The 26,916-nt window shown below is 41.9% G+C and overlaps 1 protein-coding gene across 2 annotated transcripts in view; it reads right to left on the reverse strand.

Moving 5' to 3' along the window:
- Window positions 1-849: 849 nt before the first annotated feature.
- MEI1 (meiotic double-stranded break formation protein 1) overlaps window positions 850-26,916 on the reverse strand; it is a 35,540-nt gene continuing 9,473 nt past the window's right edge. The window contains exons 8-31 of one of the 2 annotated variants that reach the window (XM_028747739.2): window positions 26,351-26,465; window positions 25,747-25,863; window positions 24,715-24,814; window positions 23,980-24,114; window positions 23,698-23,812; window positions 22,413-22,504; window positions 21,322-21,463; window positions 20,357-20,468; window positions 18,877-18,937; window positions 18,467-18,564; window positions 17,316-17,490; window positions 17,086-17,233; window positions 15,994-16,278; window positions 14,572-14,737; window positions 13,536-13,640; window positions 12,681-12,791; window positions 10,459-10,640; window positions 9,107-9,188; window positions 7,738-7,928; window positions 7,204-7,285; window positions 5,756-5,862; window positions 4,599-4,730; window positions 3,170-3,279; window positions 850-1,072 (exon numbers count right to left, since the gene is read on the reverse strand). In XM_028747739.2, coding sequence (XP_028603572.2) covers window positions 1,027-1,072; window positions 3,170-3,279; window positions 4,599-4,730; window positions 5,756-5,862; window positions 7,204-7,285; window positions 7,738-7,928; window positions 9,107-9,188; window positions 10,459-10,640; window positions 12,681-12,791; window positions 13,536-13,640; window positions 14,572-14,737; window positions 15,994-16,278; window positions 17,086-17,233; window positions 17,316-17,490; window positions 18,467-18,564; window positions 18,877-18,937; window positions 20,357-20,468; window positions 21,322-21,463; window positions 22,413-22,504; window positions 23,698-23,812; window positions 23,980-24,114; window positions 24,715-24,814; window positions 25,747-25,863; window positions 26,351-26,465 — 3,009 coding nt within the window. In that variant the 3' untranslated portion in view covers window positions 850-1,026. The remainder of the gene's footprint in view (window positions 1,073-3,169; window positions 3,280-4,598; window positions 4,731-5,755; window positions 5,863-7,203; window positions 7,286-7,737; window positions 7,929-9,106; window positions 9,189-10,458; window positions 10,641-12,680; window positions 12,792-13,535; window positions 13,641-14,571; window positions 14,738-15,993; window positions 16,279-17,085; window positions 17,234-17,315; window positions 17,491-18,466; window positions 18,565-18,876; window positions 18,938-20,356; window positions 20,469-21,321; window positions 21,464-22,412; window positions 22,505-23,697; window positions 23,813-23,979; window positions 24,115-24,714; window positions 24,815-25,746; window positions 25,864-26,350; window positions 26,466-26,916) is intronic. The other variant, XM_077934928.1, reaches the window with a different exon arrangement.

Consider the following 26,916-nt stretch of genomic DNA (forward strand, 5'->3'; position numbering starts at 1 on the left):
AAGATTACCCTTTGAGTTGCACCTGGGGCCTTTCTCTTGCCGCTCTGTGCTGTGAAAGTGCCCTTCCACTTAGCAGCAGGCATGCCTCTCCTGATCATCCTTTCTTTTATATTACCTCCCTTTCCTTGCAGTGTGTATTGTCTTTGATTAGGTTGTAAGCCTTTGGTTGTATTGTAAACATATGGGCAGTGGCTGTTTCACTCCTGCCTTTTTTGTATAGTGGTTTTAGAGATTTTATACATACAGGTAACCTATATAACTGCTGAAGCATCAGACAATAATATTTTGTTAAATGAAAGGTTGAAAATCCTTTCAACATATTAAAAAATGCTACAATGACTACAATTTGAGCAACGCAATGTGGGTGCATCCTATTACGATCTATCACTATAGATTTTCCCAGTAGTCACATTTGAGAATCAGCCCTTAGAGGGAAGATTTCAGAGAATGCTCAGCTATTGTACCAAAAGGGTTGAGAGCACTGTTACTGTTGCTATTGCCAACCGTGTGTGTGTGTGTGTGTGTGTGTGTGTGTGTGTGTGTGTGTGTGTGTCTGTGTCTGTGTAAAAAACAAATGAGTGCTGACTTTGAATTTGGCTAGATATAGTAAAACCCTTGATCCACAAAAGCTTTCTCTTAACATGGTATCATTTTGCATTAACCAAAACAATGATTCATGGCACCTGAATATTAAGAAGGTGATGCGTAAAGTAGCAAAATAGATTATTTACTGAGGTCAAGCACTTAGGGAATTTATCAGAAGTGCCTGCAAATTCTTTTCTTTATCAGTGCTGAAAACAACTCTGAAATGCATGCTTCGCTTAACACATTTCCAAGGCAGACAAAAAACAGATTTAAAGTTTTTAATTTACAAGTTTAAACATAAACTACAGACTAGATTACAAAATCACTTCTGTAGGCTTTAATCACTTGTATTATATTCATTTAAGCCTTTGGCTGGTAAGAAATTATAAAGGCAAGTTGCTTTATTCATTATGTTCTCTGTTCAGTATTGTTTGCCTCATTTCAGTCTCTGATATGTGAGAGAGAAACTGCCACTCCTCCAAGACATCTGAATTCAAAGGCTTGAGTGAAAGAATAAAGTGTTGAAAGGATAATACGCTGCTTAGCAAATGTATTCGTTTATTCTTTTCCCGAAAACTCTGAAATATTTGCCATATGAACACATGTTGGCAAGAGAGCAGAAAATATAAGTTGCTCAAAAGTTTTGGCTGTCAGCATCTAAATTTATCCTATACACACATTACTTTGATGTCCAGAAAACACTTATGGAGTGTTTACACTCCATACCCATCCGCATTCTATTTTATACTTTCCCCCATAACTTTGCAAAGCACAAAAAAACGGCATGGGCTAGAGTCAACTAATAAGTCCTGAAAGTGGAAGCTGGCACAAGAAAGAACTTCCACTTGCACAACAGGTCTTCTCTCCCCAAATAAACTTGGCTTGGAGTGTCTGTGTGTGTCAGGAGAACCCCTGGAACAGCTGTGCGAGGTGAAGAGAGGGGATGGTTGCATCTGGCAAGCTGACAAGCCTGCCCTGACTGAACATAGCATGATGTTAAATTCCTCCCTGTGTATTTTCCAAGCGCCTTGGTTGTGCTAAGGCAGGCATGGCCAAACTTGGCCCTCCAGATCTTTTGGGACTACAACTCCCATCATCCCTAGCTAACAGGCCCAGTGGTCAGGGATGATGGGAATTGTAGTCCCAAAACATCTGGAGGGCCAAGTTTGGTCATGCCTGTGCCAAGGCAACAGAACCCATTAACCCATTTAAACTGCACAAACCCAAAGTTCCAGTATGCGCTTCAATTGCTCATGCAAAAAAGTAACAATCTGAAGGCACCCAGGGACATTCCGCAAAATGCCACAAAACCGACTCCCTGTTCTTCATTGCAAACATTACTAGTTTAAGCACTGCTTTGTTTGCAATCTAATACGAACAATGAAAAATATTAATGGAACAATGAGGAAGGCAAACAAGCAAGCCTTTGGATGCCTTCCGAGTTGCCTTTTTCAAAACAGGACTTTTTACTTTATTTAGGACTTAAGTAATTATTGTAAAGGGACGCGGGTGGCGCTGTGGGTAAAACCTCAGCGCCTAGGACTTGCCGATCGCATGGTCGGCGGTTCGAATCCCCGCGGCAGGGTGCGCTCCCGTCGTTCAGTCCCAGCGCCTGCCAACCTAGCAGTTTGAAAGCACCTCCGGGTGCAAGTAGATAAATAGGGACCGCTTTATAGCGGGAAGGTAAACGGCGTTCCGTGTGCTGCGCTGGCTCGCCAGATGCAGCTTGTCACGCTGGCCACGTGACCCGGAAGTGTCTGCAGACAGCGCTGGCTCCCGGCCTATAGAGTGAGATGAGCGCACAACCCTAGAGTCTGGCAAGACTGGCCCGTACAGGCAGGGGTACCTTTACCTTTAATTATTGTAAACTAGGGCCCTTTATATCTAATGTTGACTGCTTTACGTTGTCTGAGTGCAAGTGATGAAAAGGCAAAAAGCACTTTGACAGGGTTTTCTTTTTAACTTTTTGAAACTATATTCATACTCTTCCCAGTGGTTGTCACAAAATAGGCAGTCTAGTCTCAACCTCAGACCTACACAGATGGCGGCCTGTACCTTACTCCATAGGCGCCGACTCCATGGGGCCTGAGGGGGCTCGAGCCCCCTCAAAAAAATTTTTTGGGGGGCTCAGCCCCCCCAATAATCTCGGGCGCCCTTCCAGCAGAGCGCCGCCGCCGTCCCCCGCCTCCTCCCCACCTGCTCCCTCGCCAGCCAGCCAGCCAGCCGCGCGCCCTAGTCGGAGAGCCCCGGCCGTCCCCCGCGAGATTAGGGAATCCCCGGGGGCGGGGGCTCCTGCCTCGCTGCTTCGCAGCACCACCGCCACTGCCAAGGCACTGCCGGGGGGAATTTCCTTCCTCCTGGCCCCCGCGAGAACAGGGGAATCCCGACTGGCCACACCTCCCAGCCAGCCGATTGGCTGGCTGGGGGGCGTGGCTTGCCCTATTTAGGGCCGGAGCCACTTTATTTGCATATTCATGAGCTTATTTATTATTCATGAGCTTTCCCGGGCCCCCCCAATATTTTTTATAAGTCCGCGTCCCTGCCTTACTCCAGTAACTTTGCACGCATCCTGCCAAAAGGATACATCATGCCTGGAAAGGTCGGCTGACTCCTGCTTGTTGACGGGAGGCTCTCCAGCAAGGTCTGAACAGATGCTGCTTGAGTTGAATCCACCTGACATTTTCCCCTTTGAAGCTTACATCAAAGTGAAAGGAATTACAGAAATAATTAACAGGTTTGTTTCTTCCTATCTCCCTTTCCTTCATTTCCTACCATAGCAATAAAAGCCAAAGGCATAGCCATATGTCAGCTTTCCATGCTGGCTTAGTGCTGTAGTACTGAACCAGAGGAACAAAGGGCACATGGAAAGAGTGCTTCTCTGTAAATTAAGGAATAAGTAACTGTAGATGGAATCTAGCATTTAGTCATACTCAGAGGAGACCAATGAAATTCATGGACTTAAGTTACCAACCCCTCTGCAATCTGTTTCCTGAAGCAAGTGGCTTTTGCTAAAGTTGTTAGAACCATTTCAGAATCCCCATGGAGGTTACTCTCATTGAGGAATCACTGCATCTTATTTAAGGTATTTATTATTACCTTCATAATAAATATCCTAGAGCAGTTTACAACCCCAGTTTCATTTGATTTTTAAAAGTATAAACATACAACAAAAAACAGTTACAAATCCAAATATCGAGATTGCTCTGAATCTCCTGACTTCCCCTCATCCCTTCCATGGGTCCTAACTATATTATTTACAACTACATATCAATACTTATCCAAATTTTTGATCCTTCTAAATTATCCATACATTCTATTACTTTACAAGTGTGGTTAAAATCCTGCTAATGTTTTAACCTGCTTGCAGTGGTCTTGTAAATAAATTATAAACTTCTCCCATTCCTTGTTAAAGTTCTTATCTTCTTGATTTATGTGGACAGTCCCCCCGCCCAACCCCAGGGTGGAATAATGACTCAAGACGACATGCTATGGGATTAAAATTGGCCACAACTTTATTAAGTTTCAGATGTAGGGAGACCTTGGCTTAAACACTGGGTGTTTATCCTTCCCAGTCCCCAGCTGGGGATCTGGGAGACATCAGGGTTATCCAGAATGTGTGGGGATTGGACTGGCTCTGGAGATCATATGTTCAAGCAGAAAGCCCGCCCCCCCATTTTGCTGCCGCGGGGGAGAGCAATGACAGCCTCTCAGTGTATGACCAATGCCTCCCCTCAAGACCCCTTTAATGGGGAACCCTGGGATCACCGCCACAAGGGAGGCATGGGTCGCCGCTTCACACCCCCCCCCCCCCCATTTAGGAAGATAGACTAAAGGATTCCGCCCAAGACCTGAAACCGCCACTCAAGGCTGCAAAATCAGTGCTATATTGTGAAATGAACTTCCATTAATGATGACGATGGCGGCAACAACAACAACAACCCATAACAACCATTCTTGTGATATCACTCTCAAGTTACTGCTTACTGTTACGAGATCATTTCCAAAGGGCTCACCTGAACAAGAAAGGAGCGAAGTGCACTGATTGTGACATCAGAAAGTTCTAGCAATTTAGTACTAGCTGCTTCTTCAAGTATGCGGCCAATTTCAATTGGAGAAATAATTCTAGTGTTCTGATACCTTATAAACTTTAAAACATAGTAATTAAAGTTAATTTATTTTCTTGTGGCATGGAGTTCCATAGTTTAGCTTTCCTCAAGTATGATACAAACACTGGCTCCACAGCAGGGATGCCAACTTGAATAAAATATTGTGGGGGGCCAGGTAAACCCCACCTGCATAACTGATCACATGATGCAGTGCGCACACACACACACACACACACACACACACACACACCATTTGAATGGGAATGCCCATCAATTTTGTGATTTTATTGTGGGAACCAAAGCCCCCACGGCTCCTAGGAATTGGCTCCTATGCTCCAGAGGTATCATAAAACAACTTCCCCATTTTTTAGGCAGAACTTGCTGACCTTGAGATGTCAGGGATGAAGAAGTGGCTGTGACCCTTCAGGTCTTGTTGAACTCCCATAAGCCTCAGCTAGCATGGACAGTGGTCAGGGATGATGGGGATTTGAGTCCAGAAACATCTGTAGGATCACAGGTTCCTTAACCCTGGTCCCTGGGGTGGGGGGTATCTTTCCCTACTGTTCACAAAATCCCCAACTTAAAAAAAACAACGTTTTTTATTTAAGTGGGTCTCCAATTTTGACTTGAGTAAGAGCATTGGGGAAGCAGCACTTAATCCTGCCTACTGCAACATTTCCCTGATGGAGAACTCCACTCGCACACTGAAGCTGCTGTTGCCTTTCTGGAGTGGAAGACACACTATACAGACAGCCGGGGGGGGGGGGGGGTTGATCAAGGAAATAGTGCAGGATAAAGGGACAAATAACTTCTCTCCAGTGCCACAGCTGTGATCAGAATAAGAGCTAACAACAGCTATATTTAATTGTTTTTCTTTTATTTTAAAATCAGGAAATTCAATTATTTATACCTGTTTTGGCCCTAACAAACACTACAGGGTTACAGAATTTGCCTGTATGTTGCCCATTTTTAATGTACACAGCATAAATACCTGCAGATACACTGTGTTCTTTAACAATATACTAGAAACTTTCAGGATAGCAGTTTATAGCCCCCATACTCACCAAAGCAACTAGTCTTAGAATTTCTGGGTGAAGAAATGAATTATCAACACTATCTAGGAGAGAGATCAGCAGGAATTTATTCCATGGTTGTGAGACAATATGGGATGCTAGAAATGTAGAAAGCAATCACAGTTAGATTTTTAAAAACTAACCAAGTGGAAAACATTCTAGCTAAAGATACTTACTCATATGGAATGAAACTTCCTTGAAGTCATCAAAACAAATTTCCGGAGATAAAATTTACTATTGCACCTCCCTGCCCCTCCCCCTGCAAAAAATATTGCTGGTAATAATTTAAACTCTTACCTAATTCATTCATTCACAACAAAAATGTACTGGAGTAGTGAAGCAGAGAAAAGAAATAATAATTTCAGGGAAGGCAAAGTCTAGGAAAGTGACTATGTTATAATAATTGAGCTTAATCCACTGGAATATTATCTACTTTATGTGAAATATAGTATGAAAGTTGTTCAATAAAGCTACTTTTACCTCACTGCTGAATATACCATTATAAACGCCACATGACCCCACCTTAATACTGAAAAAGCTTTTTCACAGTGGTCATTGACACACCATTTCAAATCCACCTAAATGAAACCTTCCATAAAACTCTTCCCTACACCAGGGTACAATCCATATTAGCATTATTTTGCAGGATTGCCACTTTTTTCTTGATTCTCGTGGGTCACATGACACATCTCCCTACCTGTAGTTATTTAATAGGCATGCAGAGTGGTGCGTGTGTTAGCCTTCAAGGAGGAAAAGGGGGAAAGCACACCACATTTTAAGCATAAATGACTGTCTGTACAGGCGCACGTGCACTTTACCTGAGTAAAACGAAAACATCTTTCAAATACCACCCACTTCCTTGTGCAATTAAAACTAATTACAGTGATGTATGTCACGGAATTGAGTGATAAGGAACTACACCGTGATCACTGAGCAACAAAGGCATTTGCAAAAAGTAAGGAATATCTTGGAACAGGGGCTTCAGTGCAGATTGTGCCCAGGTGCTTTTCTAAGCCAATTGTCAGAGACACCCTTATGCTGCTGGTTACCATTAATCCATAGAATAATTTACCAAACACTCTCTGCCCTAGTAATGCACCTTTTTGCTTGGTAAAGGCTGACCAGAACGTATCCTGTTGGGTCTGACCCAGAATGCCGTATAGGCAAGAGAGTTTGTAATGTTTTCTTGGGAACTGAATGAGACTCTTAGAACTGGAAACTTACATTTTGCTTTTCTATTATGTAGAGGGCATTCTCAACCACCTACCACCCTGATGCAAAGCAAGAAACACTCCGGAAAATGAGAGGGCAGCTTCTTCCCTCCCCTGCTACTAAAAATCTCTCCTGCAACTGGTGAAGATACTGTGCCCACCGATGCAGACAATCACAGCAAAGCAAAGGAATGAAGTGAACACTTATAAGGATGCTGAAAGGAGTACCAGTGATCGGGTTCCTTGAATACAGGTATTCCAACAAAACTTCAAGACAGCCAATAACAGTTTGAGACAGCAAAAGGTCCTTCTGCAAATATAAGGGAAAGGGTGAGGGCATGAATCACTGCCACCAAATCCCACAACAAAACTACTTATTAGGTTAGAACTGATGTAGAAGTGGCTCCCCACCCCCATTCCACTATCGAAAGAATGCAAAATGTTACTAAAGAGATTGCATGGCAGCCTCTTTAGTAAGGTAGAAGTGAGCTGTTGCTAGTGAGGAACTTAAGTTGTAGGAAGCTACTGAACAGTATTTAAAAGAAGACTTGTCATGGACAAAGTCCTGGGATCTATATTCATTCTACACTGGAAATTAAATAATGATCCAAAAAGCCTCTCAGTAGTGCAACAGTTCAGTTCTAGAAACAAGGAAAGTGGGCGAGACGGCAGTGGACTGTATGCCTTCTCCTCTGTGTTTGAAATAGATAGACAGTGTTGCTGATGGCAAAATGGTTTCAGTTATTATCACTAGACTTCTACCTGGAGCAGGAGGTTCTGTAGGCGGATAACCAAGGACACTACATGCCGCATGGCTACTGGACACAGAGAGGCATCTCCTTCTGACTGTGGCAGTTCATTCCCATGTTCATCTGTAGACCGGACAGCAAACTTCACAAAGGATGAGCAGAGGTTCTGCCTAAAGAAGGCTCTCAGAAACTGAAGGATGCTGACTGGGTATAAAACCATCTATTAGAACTTTACATTCATACCTTTAGCAACAATGATTTACTATTCTAGCATGATGGCGACAATTGTATTTGCTAGTTACCTTTCTTACAGGTAGCTCTAAGCAACTAGCATTGTCCCATCCTACCTGTGCAGTGCATGTTTAGCAGAGGCTGGTGCACTAAGTCTACAGCAGCACAGCCTTCCCAAGGAACATGTAAAAAGAAAAAGAAAAAAAATCCCCCAAAATCTCAAAGACACACACTCTCTTTCCTGTCCTAAACATATTCTATACTTCTATTTGAATCTACTGTTCTCTGGCCTATCAGGCCTCTGTATGTGAATGCCTGGATTAATCTTTTCGTTTTGTTTTGGGAAAGAAAATGGATTAGCTGACTTATTTTCTGGAATAGTGTTGCATAAACTTTAGAGAGGCAATTAAACCCATATGAAAGCGTCAGTTCAATTCTAATATATGCAGTGTTAATTTCAAGTACTTTTATTCAATATGACTTGATTATAAGGTAAAAAAATGCATATGAAAATGACATAAAACCCATTTTAATGATTGGCCTTCTCAGAAAATAAAAATTAATGTTTGAAAGTTTGCAAGTCCCCCCCACCCCAATCTTTTATATAGTAATCTATAATGTATTCAAATGTTGCTATGATCTTCAAGCCACTTGGGGCCCAGTGAATGGCCTGGGAGTATTTGATGATGCAGCACTGTTGAAGTGTGTGTAGATTTGATCAGTGCTCAGGCAGACACCATTGAGAACAGTCTGAGCTGTTAAAACAGAAGAACAGGTCAAAGGGGAGGAAAATTCAAGTCTACCCCCGTTTTTTGCTTAATAATATACAGTTTCATGTTCGGGAGGTGGAGGGGGAGGGGGGAATGTTCCATATTTACTTATGAACGTTCACCATTATATTAAACCAATAAATTTAATAATAATAACAATATAGTTTCATGTAGGAATTGAGCAGCCCCTGCATATAGATAAGATGCCCTGATCCTGCACACATAAATGAATTGGGAAACCACAAAGGACTGCAGCTTCCTAGGGATTTCTACATTAGGCCAGATTTATGCCATTTCTTAGCAAAAGTGACTTCTGTTTTTATAACATATGAATCAGCCTTTAGTGCTCTCTTAGCTGATGCTGGCAAATATGCAGCCTACCAAAGAACAGGGTGGGTTTCTTCCTCTTGAAGGCAAGTGCGCTGAAGACCTGGTCCACATCAAGGCAGATGATATGATCAACCTTTCAGAAATGAATCAGAAAATGTTTGGTGACGGGAGCGATTGGAGTGAAGGAAGCAGCCGGGCTGCTAATTTTCTTTGTCCAGCCGTCTATTACCAACCCCTCAAAAGACACTGGATCTGCAGCTCATTAAATGTATTCCCAGTATTATTCACTTATGGAATTAAATAGAGCTTCCATGACTTCTAAGGGATTATAGACAGAATGAGGGAACACAGGCAGTCAGCTATGCAAATCTGCTTTTGATTCATCCTCATTATTAACACTCTGGTAAAATGAATGAGGCTAATCATTTACTAAACTGCTGTTTCCCCTTCAGAGGATTAGGGAACAGCACAACATTAGCTCACATTCATGAGCTTTAGACGCATCCATCTATCTATTCTGAACATTTTGTGCTTGCCAAAACTGAGGGAACAACATCAAACAACGACAGGAGACCATCAGGAATTATCCTAATTCACACACAGGATAAACTAAAGTTCAATTTCTGAATATGATATCAATACAGTGACCTTATATCACCTGTTTATAAGCCATTCATGTAATGCCTCATTTACATATAATAAATACCTATCTATCTTATGGAATAGCGTGGTTTGGGACTTGAAATGCTGGTTTTGCCATTGGGCTAAATTATTCCTAGGCTAGGGGATGATAAACTATGTCTGTGTTCATTATTAAGCCAAGATAGGAACCAGATCTTTGCCATACACCAGTCCCTTCACAGCATAAATAATAAAACCAGCATGAGTGCTATTATATACATATCCTGTCTGTGGGTATTTGGTTTGCCACTGTGGGAACAGAAAGTTAGACCAGATAGATCTCTGGTCTCATCCAGCAATACTCATCTTACATTCTTGAGACTCCAATTAACCATGGTTTCCTGTTTCATTTGAACTGGGAAACAATTAATCCTAAACCTTAATTTGAAGTTAGTTTAAGACCTGAGTAGTTCCGAAGCTCACAACCATCATTTTCAATGGAAAAGAAAACAATGGCTAGTTAGAGACCTCCTGGTTTGATTGATCAAATTGCAAAGAGGGGAGCAAAGGGCTGCCTATGCAGACAAAAGGCTAACTATTGTCTCAGCTTAATAAACCAATATGAACCTTCAGACTGGGATTACAGTTAATTAATACAATAGATTTAGGGAACCAATAATAAAAAAGTTAATAATGCTTAAACTTTGTGCATTGTGCCTATGAATAAAAGCAGTATTTTTTATTTGTACTTTCTAATGCAAAAGTTTTACAGTATTTCTAACCTCTGTATTGTAAATGTGTTGTTGAGTCAAGAGAGAAGAAAGCAGCAGCCAAGCAGAGCAGAGAAGTGCTTCACTGGTTGAGGGCAAAGCAGGTTCAGAAGAACAGGCTGGTAACCAAGTGAGGTGGATAATTTTCTCAAGTAGCTCTAGCAAAGGTGTGTTGGAAAATAACATAGCCACCACTGTAAAGGAAGAAAGGGTCTAACAAGCCATGTGAAACTGGCATAGCAGAAAGGCAGCAGCTGCCAAGAGCACCAGGAAGGACCAGTCATGAGCAGCTACTGAAATTAAGGGGCACCATCCTTTTCTGCCCCAAGTCCACCACGACTCTGAGATTCTTGGAGTATCAAATAATATATTTTAACTACATGCATGATACCTTTACTAACCAATGTAATACTGAACAATGCTTGTTGAGTACAAATACCGTAGATTCCAGGGTATTAGACGACCCCCCCCAAATTGGCAGCTGCAATTTGGGGGTTCGTCTTATAAGCCCAGTCGCCTAATATGCTGGGCAGCTCCATGCTGGGAGAAAGCCGCCCAGCACGGAGTGGAGCCCACAGCCCATTGCTGCTGCTTCCAAAGCAGCAGTGGGCGGACTCCACGCCAGGCGGCTTTCTCCCAGCACAGAGCGGAGCTCACCGCCGGCTGCTGCTGCTTCGGTGTCGCTGCCGCAGCAGCAGCAGATGGGCTCTGCTCCACACCACCCATACCCAGCATATAAGACGACCCCCGACTTTTTAACCTCTTTTCCGGGGTTAAAAAGTCATCTTATATGCTGGAACCTACGGTAGGCTTTTGATGATATATATGTGTGTGTGTGTGTGTGTGTGTGTGTGTGTGTGTGTGTGTGTGAGAGAGAGAGAGAGAGAGAGAGAGAGAGAGAGAGAGAGAGAGTCCTCCCCTTCTTTTGCACAAGATAGGCAGACAAAATATTCAGAATTTTTAATGCCAGTGAAGGAACAAATGCCCCAGCATGTCAGAAAACTGATGTTCAATGTCCTCCCCGTGCCCCCTACAAGGGCTCCTGCAGATTTGCATCATGTAGTGGAAAATCACAATTAAGTTTCTGCTCTATACCTATTTTAAATAGAAAGTAACTTAATGAGATACATGTGCAAAATGAACAAGTAGGAGAGAGGCCTTTTTAAATAGCCTTTTCTCCTGTCATGCCATGTCTTTAGCAGTCCTCATAGTCAGGTGTTGAAAGACGGAGGTTCTGGCATCTGCACTGGATTCAAAGAAAGGCTCCAGACACAGCCTCTAAGAAGGATTTCCCCCTTCTGCCTTTCCATCACAACCGGCTGCCTACAGCATATTCATTCTACTTCTTCAATTTGGGGGAGGGATTTATGCTGGGTGGGAATTTTGGTGTGTGATTGGACCTGCAGTGGCTTCCATACTTTCCTGCTAAACTGCAGCAACTTGGCTAAATAATCTCATGAGCGGCTGCAGGCCTCCCACCGCCCCTGCCATGAATTTGGCCATATGGAGGATGCTCCTCATTGTGTGGGGGCTTTTGGGAGGGGGTTCCTGAAGGTGCAATGCCTTTCCCTTTCTTCTCTCTCCTCCTACCCCCTGTCACTGGCAGAGAATGAGGGGGGGGGGACTCCAGGAACTTCCCACTCCTTCAGTTTCCCTCAGTCTTTTACAAGATGGAGCCCTGGCGCCTCCTCCTTTCTTCTCTGCACATGGCTCCTGTTAAGTTGTGGGTGAACATATCAGACGACACAGCGATTCTTCAAACAGCTCTTGTTTATTCACAGGCCAGAACAGAACTGAACTGAAGGGTTCAGCCAGCCTGCTTATATAGAGCTCCACTACAACACAACTGTAACAACTTTCTGTAACTATCCAATCACTGAACGTGACTTTCAATCCCTTATTTGCATATGTGGACCTGAGTGAAAACTATCTACAGTATCCCCTGCTGGCCCAGGGTGAGAACTTCAGTACATAACAGCTCCAACACCTACTAGTATGGACCAGAGAAACTGATTTCAGACAAGGGGGACAAACTCATTTTGCACATGCATATACTACAGTGGCTGAATTTAAATGGGGAAAATGTGGATTCACACAGCAACAGTGCTCCAGTAGGGGCAGGCCCCTTGTAGCAAACTGCCCTGAGACCTGCGGGTATAGGGCAGTACACAAATTTAATTAATAATAAGGTTGAAGGGGGAGTGGGCAGTTAGAATCCATTTTTCACTTTTTACCTGTTTTCTGGCTGGCTGGGGTTGTCTGCTGAAGGCTCCAATACAGGTAGTTGAGGGACGGGTGCAGAATTTCATGGTCTGTTGGGCTGCATTTTCCAGACAAATTGCTGACTGTGTGATAGAAATACTCAATATAATTTTCATCTTTTTTCAGATTCCAATATGCTAAATATTTTGGGGGGAAAGGCTCGATACGAAAACAGCTACACCTGCTCAGACCGCCAATCAAATCAGCGTGCAATGCAATTCACAGACACTGACAAAATCCATCTGGCTTCAAAGCAGAGCACAAGAAATCCTGAAATAAATATTGCCACAGCTGTGCATCATAATTAGGAGGTATGTTACAACTCCTCACCAGCATACATTTTGGAGGTTAAAGCAGGATACTGTTGCTACCATCAGAAACATACTACAGGGAATGTAGAAAACCTCGGGAAAGCTGACACATAGCCAGAGTGGCCTAGTGGTTAGAATGTTGGACTAGGATCTGTGAAACCAGCAGGGAGAACCATGTATGCCACTTTGAGCTCCTTGGAGAAAAAAGTGGGAAATAAATGCAGTAATAAATAAATCTATAAATCTTCCAGGGAGCTCAGAGTGGAGTTATTCATCCCCATTTTATCCTTACAGAAAGCTCTCTGAGATTAGGCAAATAGATAAACGTCTCACCCAATGTCACCCAGTGAGTTCAGTTCCTGAATGGGAATTTGAACCTGAATTTCTTTCACCCTAATCTGGCACTCTAGCCACAACACCACACTGTTGCTATTAGGCCTGTCAACTAAGATGCCCCAGATAAAATATTCTCATCTCTAAACCAAAGATCCAGACTGAACAAATTCAGAAGCTCACCCAGATGAAGCAATCTGAAATCTGTGCTGTCCAGCTCTCTTTCAGTCGCATGCCTGAGTTGAACGAGGAAGAGGAGGTTCAATAAAAGGGGCTGGGCCTGGTTGACTAAAAAGAAACATGAAAGAAAATTACTTATTGGCCTCTAGACTACAAAAACTGAGAAAACAAACAAGTGCTGCAGGAACTATCTTCTGAGTACATGGTGAACACCTTCTTTGTCAGAACCAATTTTTTTAATCTGGAGAGCTAAAGAGTTATTATGTCCTGTTAGAAGCAGTGAAAAGCTATAATTAAAGTAACAGGCTGCTGTGGGCTGTCCTAAACAACACGTACCATTTCAAATCAGAACGTGAGATTGACTCTAAGGCTGTGTTGCATTACAGCAGAGGGTCAGCTGATTTTGCATCAGAAGGACACCGATATACAACTAACAGATGGCATGCTGCATATCAGATGAGCAAGGATGCACAGTGCTCAACATGATTTGCCCTGCAAACAGATGTGCTCTTAGTAAAGACTTCAATGTCCGCCCTGAATCAAACATAGTGCTGGCCCAATTGATGGGTGTAAAACATGTTTGTTTGATAAAAAAACTGTGTCAGTGCTAATTCATCACATATCTGACAATTTCTATCCCAATCAAGAAGGAAGAAACAAGTAGCATAATGGAGGAAGTATGAAGAACCACCACTTATTTCAAAGCAGGGATGATGATGTCATGTCCAGGGGCACCATTTATTAACCCTCTGCATGGCAAATAGTAGGCTTTTCTCAGAGAGAGAGAAACCCACCAAATAAGCAAATCCGGGGAAGAGACAGATTACACTAGCAGGCATAGCTAAGGGTTAAACTTGCAGTTATGTTTGAAAAATTCCCAAATTCCTCTGTTAAATTTCCCCAAAATATTGTCTTGCTCTGACACATAGGAACAGGGAAATACTTGGCCCAAGAGCTCCTGTGGGCAGTATTTAAATTACTTGAGGGCATTTGGTACCCAACCACAGCTTCCTGCACTTAAGGCAGGTCTGTCACTCACCTTGCAAAACGCTGGAATTGTTTTCTACCAGAAGATTCTGCAGAATCTGTAGAAATTGGCTTCGAAGAAGGTCACAGACATGGGCATTCTCATCTGTTTTCAGGAAGGCCTTCAGGGTAATGAGGACTTTGTGGGCTACTTCACCAGTGCCAACACAGACTAGATCCTGAGAAGAAAAGCAGATCAGGCCCAGTTTAAGCGAATATTGCTGCTGCTGCTGCTGCTCTCTATGCTTATGGCACAGCGGCTTATCTGGACCCCTACCTAGAAGCCAAATTCCAAAATCGTCAAGTTATCATACTAACCTGGATGCATGAGACATCATAGCAATGCAGATATTCAAATGAAGTACTTTTTTAATCAACAGGCTGCGTTACAATTAAAGTCTGAATTACTAAAATAATTATTGTAGCCTAATTATTTAAAATAAAAGCCAAGGTGCAGACAAGCACAGCCCCCACCCACCAAGAGAAAACTGGGTGGCTCTGCTGCAATGCAGTCAAATTAGCGACACGTTTTAAAACCATTAAGATCAAAATTATTTGTGTGTTTCTGTAATGCACAATTAAGGCCATTAGAATGTTTCTTGACTGTTATTAAACCCAGTAGCACAAACAAGGGCCTGGCTGGCTGAAGAGGAGTGATGGGAGGCACCCAGGGACGGTTGTGGGCAGTATTTCTACATTCCAGGGGGTTGGAATAAATGACCCCCCCCAGGTCCCTTCCTAATCTACAATTCTATGATTCTATCTCATAAGTGTTATTAGGTTTTTAAGAAGGAAAAAGGACTGATTTATATTCTATTCATGTCAGCTAAAATATGAGTAGCCTGTAATTGGAAAAAAGGAGGAAGCCCCCCAAATTATAGCTTAGAAAGTTGAGCATAAATTAAAGTGGCTAAATTAATTTACTGGACTAAGGATGGAGAAAGACAAGGAAGAAGAATTAAAAGATTTTTTTTGTAGATATCAGAGGAATTCCAGTTTGAGGAATATTAATTAAATTTATGGAATAATAAATTCTAATAAATATGGATAATATTGTATGTATGAAAGGTTTTATAACATTGTGCATCAATATTTGTAAGTATTTTGGTATGGCATTATTTTTTTTAACAAGAAAAACAGTTATGGCTAGATCTGTTAAGAGTGTTAACGCTGCAAACCCTTCCATCTTATGTTCAGCCTGTATGTACAAATAAAACCATACATCACAAAGACACCACCGTCTCCAATGATCGTCATTCTAAGAAAACAAATCTGAGGCATGCTACTTTTCCTCTTTAAATGTGTGTGATATTTAATGCTGCTGATGGTGATGATGAAAACAAACAGATTTTGCAGCACATGGAATCTAGGTAGGCAATCTAAATATTTCTACAAGGTGATCTTGTATTGATTTTTTTAAAAAAATATTGCATACCAGCAAGACAAGCAAAGCACTGGGATTGCCCTTCAGCATGCAAAGCAAACTGTTGAAGTTGTTTAAGGAGTCAGAAAAGCCAGCAGAGAGTCTTTTGTCAGTATCTTCAGATTCAGTGTGGCTGTAGTCTTCACAGGAAAGCCATAGATGAAGGATGCGGTGACCAAATCTTCCCATAAATTCAGGATAGCGTAAAAAAAAATTGAGGAGCAGAGGATGATGGACATACACCAGGCTCAGATCAGATATACTATCCAGGATCCTCCTTATAGCAGAGAGTGAAGCCTGGATTTGGAGAGTTGGAAGGGGAAATCAGAAAAGTCAAAACAACCTCTTTAGGGACTGGTACATTTATAGTCTCTCTTATGAGGAACATAATCCTCCTAAAAGGAAGAACAGGAAGAATTTCAGCATTATATCCATCTATACAAGGGGAATAGTACTATGAAAGCATATTGAAGTCAACAGCTTCACAAGCAGACAATACCATTTTCATTAAAAGTGTCATCACATGCACAACATTTCTTTAAAAATTAAAAACTGCACCCTATAATACTTTGAATACTAGAACAAAATTAAACAGCTACGTATTTTCCAAATGTAAATGGCACATTCTGGATACAATTTATGACAGCACTTGTGGGTGGGGACAATCCTCTCACTATCTTTTTGCAAAGGCCTGCCTCGTTTCTTTTAGTGTTCTTGGCGCCTCCTGCACACTCTTTTCCACTCTCACTTCCGAGTGTGTTACTACAGCACTGGAACAGGCATCTAAAACTGCAGACATCTAGTATTCCTGTACTGTCTCACTATTCTACAAACTTATTCAGGAGGAGTATCTCCTTGCTAGATGGGTCCTACACTACAACACTACGCAAAGCCAGAAAATGAATGATGGCTATTCTCCTATAGCAAGGCTACTTTCTCATGAGAAAGTAGATGAGATATTGTGCTGCTGGTGTTGTATCCTAGATACTAGTACTAAGGGAACAAAACAGTGACTTTTAATTGTCTGGAAAGGAACATCAATAACAAACTTTCAGAAATGTGACAGTGTAGATTTTAAAAGCTGCTCTTGGAAGCAGTGATTACCAAGTCTAAAGCTTCAGTCTTGTCTTGACAGATTGCCAGAAGGTACAAAACAGCTTTGAAGACATATGGGGGTGGACAGTCTCCTTGGTCTTGGATTGACAGAAGAAAACTTCTTATAGCTGAGAAAAGCTCTGTTTCTGGAACAAATCTGAGAGCAAGAGGGTTTGTTTTTTGTTTGTTTTTTAAGTTAAGCGGATTGATCTCACCTACTGCCCCCCCCCCTCACTTACTTGTCTCCCTGACTAAAAGCAAAGTAGAAAAGAAGCAGGAGACTATACTGGTGACTACGAAGAGTTTCATCTAAACAGAAAGATTCTGGGGTCTCAGATAAGAGGCTGAGGCTTTCCTGTATCCCAAAGTTCAACTGTGGCAGACTCTTTTGCAAAAGTTCTGATAGGTCATGCACTAAAAAGAAAGGCAATCAGAAAATGGCATGAAAATGTCAGCAGCACACAAACACAAAATAAAAAGCTGGGGGCACAGAACCCCAATGTCTGCTTACCCCCCCTCCCCCAAAAAGAAATATTGATAATACACTGATATCTCTGGTTACAAACTTAATTCGTTCAGGAGGTCCGTTCTTAACCCGAAATTGTTCTTAACCTGAGGTACCACTTTAGCTAAAGGGGCCTCCCGCTGCTGCCGCGCCACCAGGACCCGATTTCTGTTCTCATCCTGGGGCAAAGTTCTGAACCCGAGGTACTACTTCCGGGTTAGCGGAGTCTGTAACCCAAAGTGTTTGTAACCCAAGGTGTTTGTAACCCGTGGTACCACTGTCATAGTCCATGCTTCTCTCATATTGCCCTTCTATTCCACCTTACTCCACAAAAGAGACAGGAACATAAAATATGCTCCATAGCTCATGCTATCTTATATGAGACCGCTGGCCAGGAAGTGATTACATTCAATTGTTTTAAAGATTTTTTTTTTTTTGGGGGGGGGGGGGAATGGGCCATGCAGGTGTTGCAAGAGCCTCTACTCACAATACAAGGCTGTGTACACACCCACCCACCCTGTTTACTCTGCATTGAATATGAGCCCATCATTGGTTTGGGAAGCAATGGGCTTTGGTCGCAATCCCGTATCTGTCCTGTATCTATCCTGTTGGTTCTTAAGAAATACTGCATTTTGATGTGTTTTCCTCCAAAGCAGTTTCAATCCAAATGGAGAAAAAGAATGACCTAGCTGCACTTTAAGCTAGCAATGTATACACAGCGTAAATCATTTTATATTGCCAACATGCTAATGTCACTGTAGGCAGCCAACTCAAAGAGCGTATCTTCCCCAAACCTTTTGCCACTATTTCTGTTCCCAGACCCAGCTGTATGCTGCCAGGTTCAAAGGCACATCACACACACACCAATCACTTTATCAAACTTGCCCTCTTGGGAAGAATCCTCCGGCTTCTTTGAGGATGAATGAAGATTGAGGCATATGCTATGCAGGAAACTTGAACAAGCATGATTCAAACCAGGGTTACTTGAAAGAGAAAATAAATCATGCAAAATGAGAAACTGGAGGTGCAGACTTGGTCAAGACACAATCTCTAGTTTATTAATATCATTAAGCTTTGAAGTCACCAAGCCTTAAGGCAGTAGTTAATTGTAGGCTTTATTTGCCATTTCCAGAACATCCAAAATTAACCTGGTGCTCTAGGAAAATCATAAATCTCATGTCTAAGGGTCAACGTTACAAATCTATTAGAATGTCTAGAGGTTAACACAGGAAATGAAGAGAAATGTTTCAAGAGAGATGAGCGTGAGAATTAGTTTTACTATCCCAATTTAATACCTTTGTGCAGTGCAGAATTTGGCCTTCAGCTCCAGGTTCAGTTGGATGAAAGAGGAAGATGCTGGAGGGAAGGATAACTGTGCTCACACAAAATGTTTGAGTTAGGATTTTCAATTATACAAACTTAAGAGAATCTGCAGAGTACCTAGCCAAGCCTTACTCAAGCCAAGGCAACACTATAATTTCAAGGCTCTGAATATTCTAAAGGATTCTCTACATACTAAACATGATTTCATGTCTCACGATGTCTCGCTGACATTTCCAAGCGTCATTAGAGATGATTCCAGAGTTGCCACTATGGAATTATTTGCTTTTTATGGGGCATTTACATGATATTGTCATCAAATTGTTGTCCTTCTGCATTTTCCTCGTGCTCCTCGTTTCTTCCTCAGATCATGGATAATCCAAATTTATGGTAGAGCCAAACAGTACCATAGTCTCTGCAGGTACAGGTACTCCTCTGTCTTTTTAAAGCTCTGGTTCTGAAGTGCACAGTGACATATTCAGGTGAGCCTATCCACATGCATCTACATTTTGGCCTGTCTTCATTGTTACCTTTCCAACTGGCCCCATTGAGGGCTTGGCTACACTTCCACTTGTCCTGCCGTTTCCCTCGAGGAACCAACTTTTTTCCTGCTGAATTGAAAAACATCAGCTGGGCTTACTGCCGATTGATGTTTACTCCAATTCAGTGATATAGAGTAGGTTTTCCTGGGGAAAGTGGTGGGACAAATGGAAAACAGCTTGTGCCCATGCCTGGAAAGCACGGGACAAGCGGAAAACCTATTGGACCCCTGCTTTCTACTCACGGGGCAAGCGGAAGTGTGGATGAGCCTTTAATCAAATCATTCTTAACAGATTTTTTAAAATTTGTTTGTGCAAATAGTGCTTAAATAAAGAGGCATTTTATCACATCTTTTAAAAAGGTTTAAAAACCCGATGCCCTTCCAGAGGGCACAATTTTAGCATCATGGTATTAGAAGTTTAAGTCTGCCTCTTTAAAAAGTCATTAAATAAATCATGCAAGAACGCTTAAAGAAAAAAAGTGTATTTGTACAAATTAAACAGAATATTAAAAATGGCTATAATTTTTAACTCAATTTCCCATCCTTTCTTTCACGGCTATGTCAAATTCACTAATGTGGATGAAACAAAGCAGTACGTACACACACATACAAAGTGCTATATCCCCTGAAGTGTGATAGTTAAATTTTAATTCTGCATGTAGCTTACAGCAGAAGAGCAATAATTGGGGAGAACTGAGCCACTAGCCTGCAGGCACTCTAGGTACAGAACACTTCCATTTTGATTGGAGAATGAAACATTTCAAAAACACATCTACTCTAATAGATGCTTTGTTAATGTTAGGGGTTCTTACTGAGCTTTATGACGCATTAACATTCAGCAGCAACAAATTCTACAGCTTAATAATATGCTTCTGAAAGAAATATAGAAAATAGCCTCTTCCTGTTTTCCTTACCCAGCTTCATGGAGAATCTCTTACTTGAGTCTGGCATAACACTGAATAAGATGTTGAGGGTTGAAATTAAGACTTCCATGAGAGCTGGGTGGACAGCTCTTTCAGAATATTTCTGCAGGGAAAGGGGGCAAATATACTTTCACTGCTACAAAAAGAAATAACATGTAACTCAGATAAGACATGAGGAAATCTTTTTAATGGGCCTGACAAGTTTGATAACTCCGAACCACAGGGTATGGTCTAATAGAAAGCTCCTGTCCAAAAACAGCTTGTAACAAGAATCTAGATCTACAATGACTTCTGACAATAGCCTTAATTTAATCTTTGGAAAGGGATGTGGGTGGTGCTGTGGTCTAAACCAGAGCCTCTTGGGCTTGCCGATCAGAAGGTCAGCGGTTTGAATCCCCGCGATGGGGTGAGCTCCTGTTGCTCGGTCCCAGCTCCTGTCATGCCAAAAAGTGCAAGTAGATAAATAGGTACAACTCCGGCAGGAAGGTAAATGGCGTTTCCATTCGCTGCTCTGGTTTCAGTGTTCCATTGTGCCAGAAGCAGCTTAGTCATGCTGGCCACATGACCCGGAAAAACTGTCTGTGGACAAATGCCGGCTCCCTTGGCCAGTAAAGTAAGATGAGCGCTGCAATCCCAGAGTCATCTGTGACTGGACTTAACTGTCAGGGGTCCTTTACCTTTTTAAACTTTGGATGCTCCTCTTTATTCCCCACATACCTAATAATTGGGGCAGGAAGTAGAGGGAAGGGCACAGCATCACTGCCTCCACCAGCCAGTCTCTTCTGAATGGGGCACAAACTCTGTCATGCTTACTTTCCTAGTGCTGGTGTACTCAGGTCCTGCTAAGGCATCTAGTTAGCCACTGTGAGAACAGGACGCTAGACTAGGTGTTCCTTGCTTCCATATAAACATATGTGAACCACTTGATGCTTGGGTGGGGTAAAAGGAGACCCTACCATGACTATGGGAATGCAAAGAGAGTCAGAGATCCTCAGCAGAAACTCAGAAAAGCTTTTCAGTGTATCTTCATTCTCTGAGTTGGGAGCAGTGAAAGAATTCTCCTGAGCCACAGGGTCGTTTTGTGATTCCACAGCTAATCTAGAAAGACACACAGAACTGTCAGATGGACAGAAACTATTGCATAGTGCTTCTACAGCATCCTGGCCAGACCTCAACTCCGTGGCCAGAATGTTGAGTTTGAATGTGTTCAATCTCCTCTCTGGTATTAATGGCCTGTCAGAGAGCTTTATGTCAGCAGAACCCTTTTCACATCTTCAAAATGTGTTCATCAAACTCATGAAAGGGGAAAGAAACCAAGACTGTGCCTAGTGTCCCCTCCCAAGCTCCACACATTCAGCAGAAGATGATAGAGCTCTACAGACACACAGTTGTACATCAGGCATATGTATTTGTAAGCACCTTCCACTGAACATGTAAAGGACAGGGCCACCAGGCATATTCCTGCTTTACTTTCCATGCACTTTGAAGAGGTGAGTATGACTCCAAGCACTCAACCCTGCCTAAATTCCAGAGTTGTTACAAAGATAATCTTAAGGATACCGCTATGAACTTTTGGGAAGATGGGTAGAGTGTAAACGCAGCACAACCAATAAATGGTGCTACTTTGGGTGGGGGAGCCTACTTTAAAAGGCCCCACTGGGTTTCACTCCCCACCTCCCACCAGAGCCTGCTAAAACTTTGGGTTGGCTTTGTCCCTGGGGCTGGTGAGAGCCAGAACAGCGGCCCCCAAAACCCATCCCAAAGCCAACTTGGCTCCCGGCCAAAGCACAACCTTATCCGCCACACAAAGGTGGCTTACTGGTATTTTTAGCACATACAAAGAGTAAATCTCCAGGTCATCAGCTATTGAGCCACTTGAATGTAGAGGAGCAAAGCAGGAAGCCCTGGTTCATACCCCTTTAATCATATCCTCAGACACAGATGCAAGCTTTGCGCATCTCCCCTACAATTTCAGAAAGCTGTGAACAAATTGCTATCTGATCTCTCTTAAATGTTCTTAGGCTAAAGACAGACAGAACTTCCTCACCTGCAAGCATTTCTGAAGCTTTCTAAAGCACTCTGCAGGAACTGTCCCTGCTGTGAAACTGTTTTGTTCTGATGTCTGCTGCCTGGTTGACCCTATGACATTGAGATGAGAGGAAAAGACTTTCTTATGACCTTCTACTTCATGCCACCAGAATATCACGTTAAATTAACAATTGCAGTCACCAAACGTTAGCTTGAAAAGCCCTCTAATTGTTTGAAACACTAAGGCTGCTCATCCATTTCTTCTCTTTTGCTATCATGAGCCAGTGTTAATTCTTGTTCAGCAGATGCACACCAGCTTTTTGTACCAAAAAAGGCAGAAGAGAATTTCCCTCTTTTCTAGTGAGCAATAAATAGCAATAGAAGTTTTCGTAACTCCCATGTGTTTGGGTTACAGCACGTTATAGATAAAAGTAGTAATTCTGTCACACTAGAAAAACAGGAGAGAATAAAACTAAGTTCTCCTAGAGATTAGCCTCTTTCTGTTTTAATGTCACTGCAAACTGATCCCCTGATTCTGAAAATGTGCCCCTGCACTGCACATATACTTGCAATACTTGTGTAATGTCTCTGGAACATGCACATAAAGTCACATTTTGTGAAATTGCTCATCCTACATGTGTGGTATTGCAATTAAGATTGCAATATTTACACATCTACTGTAGAGGAACTCCAACTGAACTCAGAAAACCATACTTCCAAGTAAATACAAATAGGATTTGGCTGCACATGCTCACAATGTTCTGGAAAGCAGGTAAACGTCAGGTGCATGTGCAGAGGGTGTCACTCATTCTTGTATTTTGGAATGACAAGAATTCGTTTCTTCTCCATCAAGACACTTTGTAACCATCTCTGCTATCCCCAGTATAGTACTCCTGACTTTGGGCTACACTATAAGGCTTAGCATGAACATGCAAACATTTATTCATTTCTATATTTTAAACTTTGTTGAAAACACATGCTTTGCCGTCCCATTATTTGGACCAGCTTTCTTTTAAATCCCTGCTGTTTGCAAGCACGTTACTAGGTTAGTCCTATGAGGAAATCCAAGTGGAAAATTCAGTCCCAAATATAAAAAAGATTCAGAGAACACCCTTCGGAAAGGAGTGAGGCAGATCAACTATCTCAAACTTAGCAACAAGTCTGCTAACATGAGAGGAGGGTTTTTCGTGGAAAGGACTGCCAGAATCCCACCACTATTTGAGGGTGGGAAGAGAGGACTTCGTCACACATCTGGCCCACATTACCTGCCAATCAGAATAAAAACACAACACTGAATGACTAACCATGAGCCTCCTATTAAGAATTGGCAGTGGAAGATCACTACATCGTTTTAATACACCTTCGACCAGCTTCTGTAACTCTCTGTATAGTACGGGAGGGATGGTCACATGATCCTTTCTGAAGCGAAAAGAGTAAGACAAGAAAGGCAATTAACTTGGAAGCAAACCTCAGGGAAGACAGAAATTCATGGTGGTCCAGATGTCAGCAAAACCAAGAGTGCAAGAAAGGACTAACCTGGGTGTCCAGCTACAAAGAAAAAGTTCACCAAATTGTTTCCCACTTACCTCAGTATTGCAGCCACAGCTTTCACAGCTTCAGCTGCTACTTCAAGAATAGGACAGTTTAAAGCTTCTAGAAGAACACTCACTGCATCTTTAAAGACAGAGGTATTTGTAAATAATTTGATTTCTGCTGGCTGCCTGAAAAAGAAGAAATGCAGATCAAATCTTTAAATCATAGCCTCCTATAGAAAGACTGTCACATGCACACCAGTATAGGAATAAATTCTTTATCAGTTACTGCTCAGTTGGGATTTGGTCTGAAGCTTTAAATTATATTATTGGTAACAGTTTCTCAATAATAACCCTAAGCATGCTTTGTATGAACAACATGAAGGCTTTCGCTACAAAATACCTACAGGAACAAACAGTTACGTTGTGAGTTCATTGCCAAAATTGCACATTTATTTATTTATTGAATTGCTTTGCATAAAACATACCAAAGCAATTTAACAATAAACACAGCAACAATAAATATTTGTGCATGTATATACTGTATATAATTTCATGTCTAATACAAATGGAGCCCAGGATAAAAATCTCCACTTAATTTTTAAAATTTTATTTCACAAGCAAGCTAGTGGACAGTGTGTTATCGCTTATGAGAATATACCCTGGATATATCCCTTTCACCTAAAACCTCCCCCCCCCCAACAAAAAACCCACCAAAATCATCCATGAAAGGTGTTCCCCCACACATTTTGCATATTAAAGGCAACCTGGAACTTTGAAATCTCTTACCATTTTAAAATTTCAGTGAAAAGTAAAAGTCCCTGCTTTTGCAATTCCACATTATTGAGATGCAAGATTTCTTTCAGGCTCCTTAAAATGGGTTCAATGCCTGGAATAAAGTCAAAAATATTTAAGCAGGCCCCAATCCATGAAAGGGGTTCCAATAGTGAAGTAGAAAGGTGGAAAGATTTGGGCAACTTATTTCCTGTACATCAAGTGATAGAGGCTGTTTGGGCTCACTTTAGCCCATCACCACATATGTGAAGTACTTTGAGCATGCTGCTTTATAGATGTGAGTCGTGGGCAACTTATAACCGTCAGGAGCAATGCCTGAACACCTTCCACATCACAAGGATTTGGGGTAGCACATGGCAGGACAGAATTTCAAACAAAGATGTGTTCTCCCAAGCCCACATTCCCAACATGTTCACCATCCTGTCTCAATGATGTCTAAGCTGCCTTGGTCATGTCCACAGAATGGAAGATGGCAGGATTCCCAAGGTCGTGCTCTCAGTCAGTTTCAGTTCCCCATTTTGCAGGGGATCTAAACTTTAATTACTCATTGCTTTTCTCAATCTGCCCCCCCCCCATCTTTTTACAGAGAAGCGGCATTATCTTGCTATAAAAGTGAAAAGAAAATAATGAAAGGAAAGCCACAGGGAACAAAAGCTGAGCAATTAAGAGGCAATTCATCACCTGTCTCCCAGTCATGCCGAACTGGACACAATAAATGATCAGAACAGGTAGCTTTTGATTAAAGACACTGCAGCTTTTTAAAAGCCTTAGTAGTACTTGTGGAGTTGCAGTTGTATTACACTGCAGAACAACAGCCACAAATAAAGTTCAAAAACTCATGGAAGGACAACGAACAAAACCCTAGAATGCAATGATTGGGCAATGTCATCATCTGGATTCTCTGAAAAGTTAATGAACAAAGAATGATGAGATAACAATGGATAGCAATTGCAGACAAATGGCTAGTGTGGAAATGTTGAATGACATGGCAGCAACTCCATCAGGCTGTGGAGAATCGTGATTTACCATAGACAGTGTGACACTTGGAAAAGAAAAGCTGTTCCTCAGTCAGCAGCAGCAGGCAGCAATAAATTGACCAGGTGAGAATTTCGCTCATGCAGAAGAGACACTCGAACAGGAACTCTGCAAACAAAAATAAATGTATTCTAGCATCAGTTGAGCCCAACACAACTACTCCCAAAAGGATGGAAAATAAAGAAAAACACAAAAGAAGTAAATGTTAACATAAAACTCTGCCACGTCTTGAAACTACCAGGGGGAGTTTCTGCCATCTCCCTGCGAAGGAAAAAGAAAGGCGAAAAAATAGTTACTGACCTGGCTGCTGTGCAAGTTGCAACTCTGCTCCTACAATTATTTTAACTGTTTTTAATTGGGGGGGGGGTCTTGTTTGCTCTAGTAACCTCTAGGTTAGATTACTGCAAAGTGTTATTCGTGGGGCATAAAATTCTCCTTATACTGTGCTTACAATTTCTAGTTTACATCACTCTGAAGTATTATTGGTTAACAGTGCTGCAATAGCTGCAACTATTCCAAACATAGCTTTGCAATAAAGTACCATGATAACCTGCAAATTGGCAAACAATAAACAACAGCACATTATTTTTGTTACCTGGGATATCGGCATTGATAAAGGCAGGAGCATATGTTGCTGGAGAATGCACCAGTACAGCAGCCATACACTGAGCACTTGCTACCTGTAATACCTCATCTCTAGACAATAACAGCTGTGAAAGACATAAGACTAGGTATTAAAGAGGCATTGCTACATTAATTACTGCAGCATTAGAAAAAAATATGTTGTCCAAATGCAAATCAGAAGAATAATAATTTAAGCTAAAAAGAAATGCTATTGTCATAGAGCCACACTAAGTTAAGCCATGGTTTAGCATTCAAATATTTATTTAAAGAATTATTTTTAACTATTCAGATGTCTTGGTTCGCATGTCACACTACGCATGGGGTGGGCAAACTTTTTGGCTCTGCAGGCCAGATCTTGATCAGGTTGTGCCTCATGGGCCAAATCTGACACGAGGTAGGACTACCTACCTGTCAATCATCTGACATCACCTCATAAACTGGAAGATGCTGCTAAAATGAAGAGGGTTTTTCTACATTTTAGCAGCTGCTTCACTGAAAACTCTTGGGGTCTTGGCTTAGTTCTCCCAAAGACACTAC

Source organism: Podarcis muralis, chromosome 10, assembly GCF_964188315.1.
Source record: "Podarcis muralis chromosome 10, rPodMur119.hap1.1, whole genome shotgun sequence".
NCBI lineage: Eukaryota > Metazoa > Chordata > Lepidosauria > Squamata > Lacertidae > Podarcis > Podarcis muralis.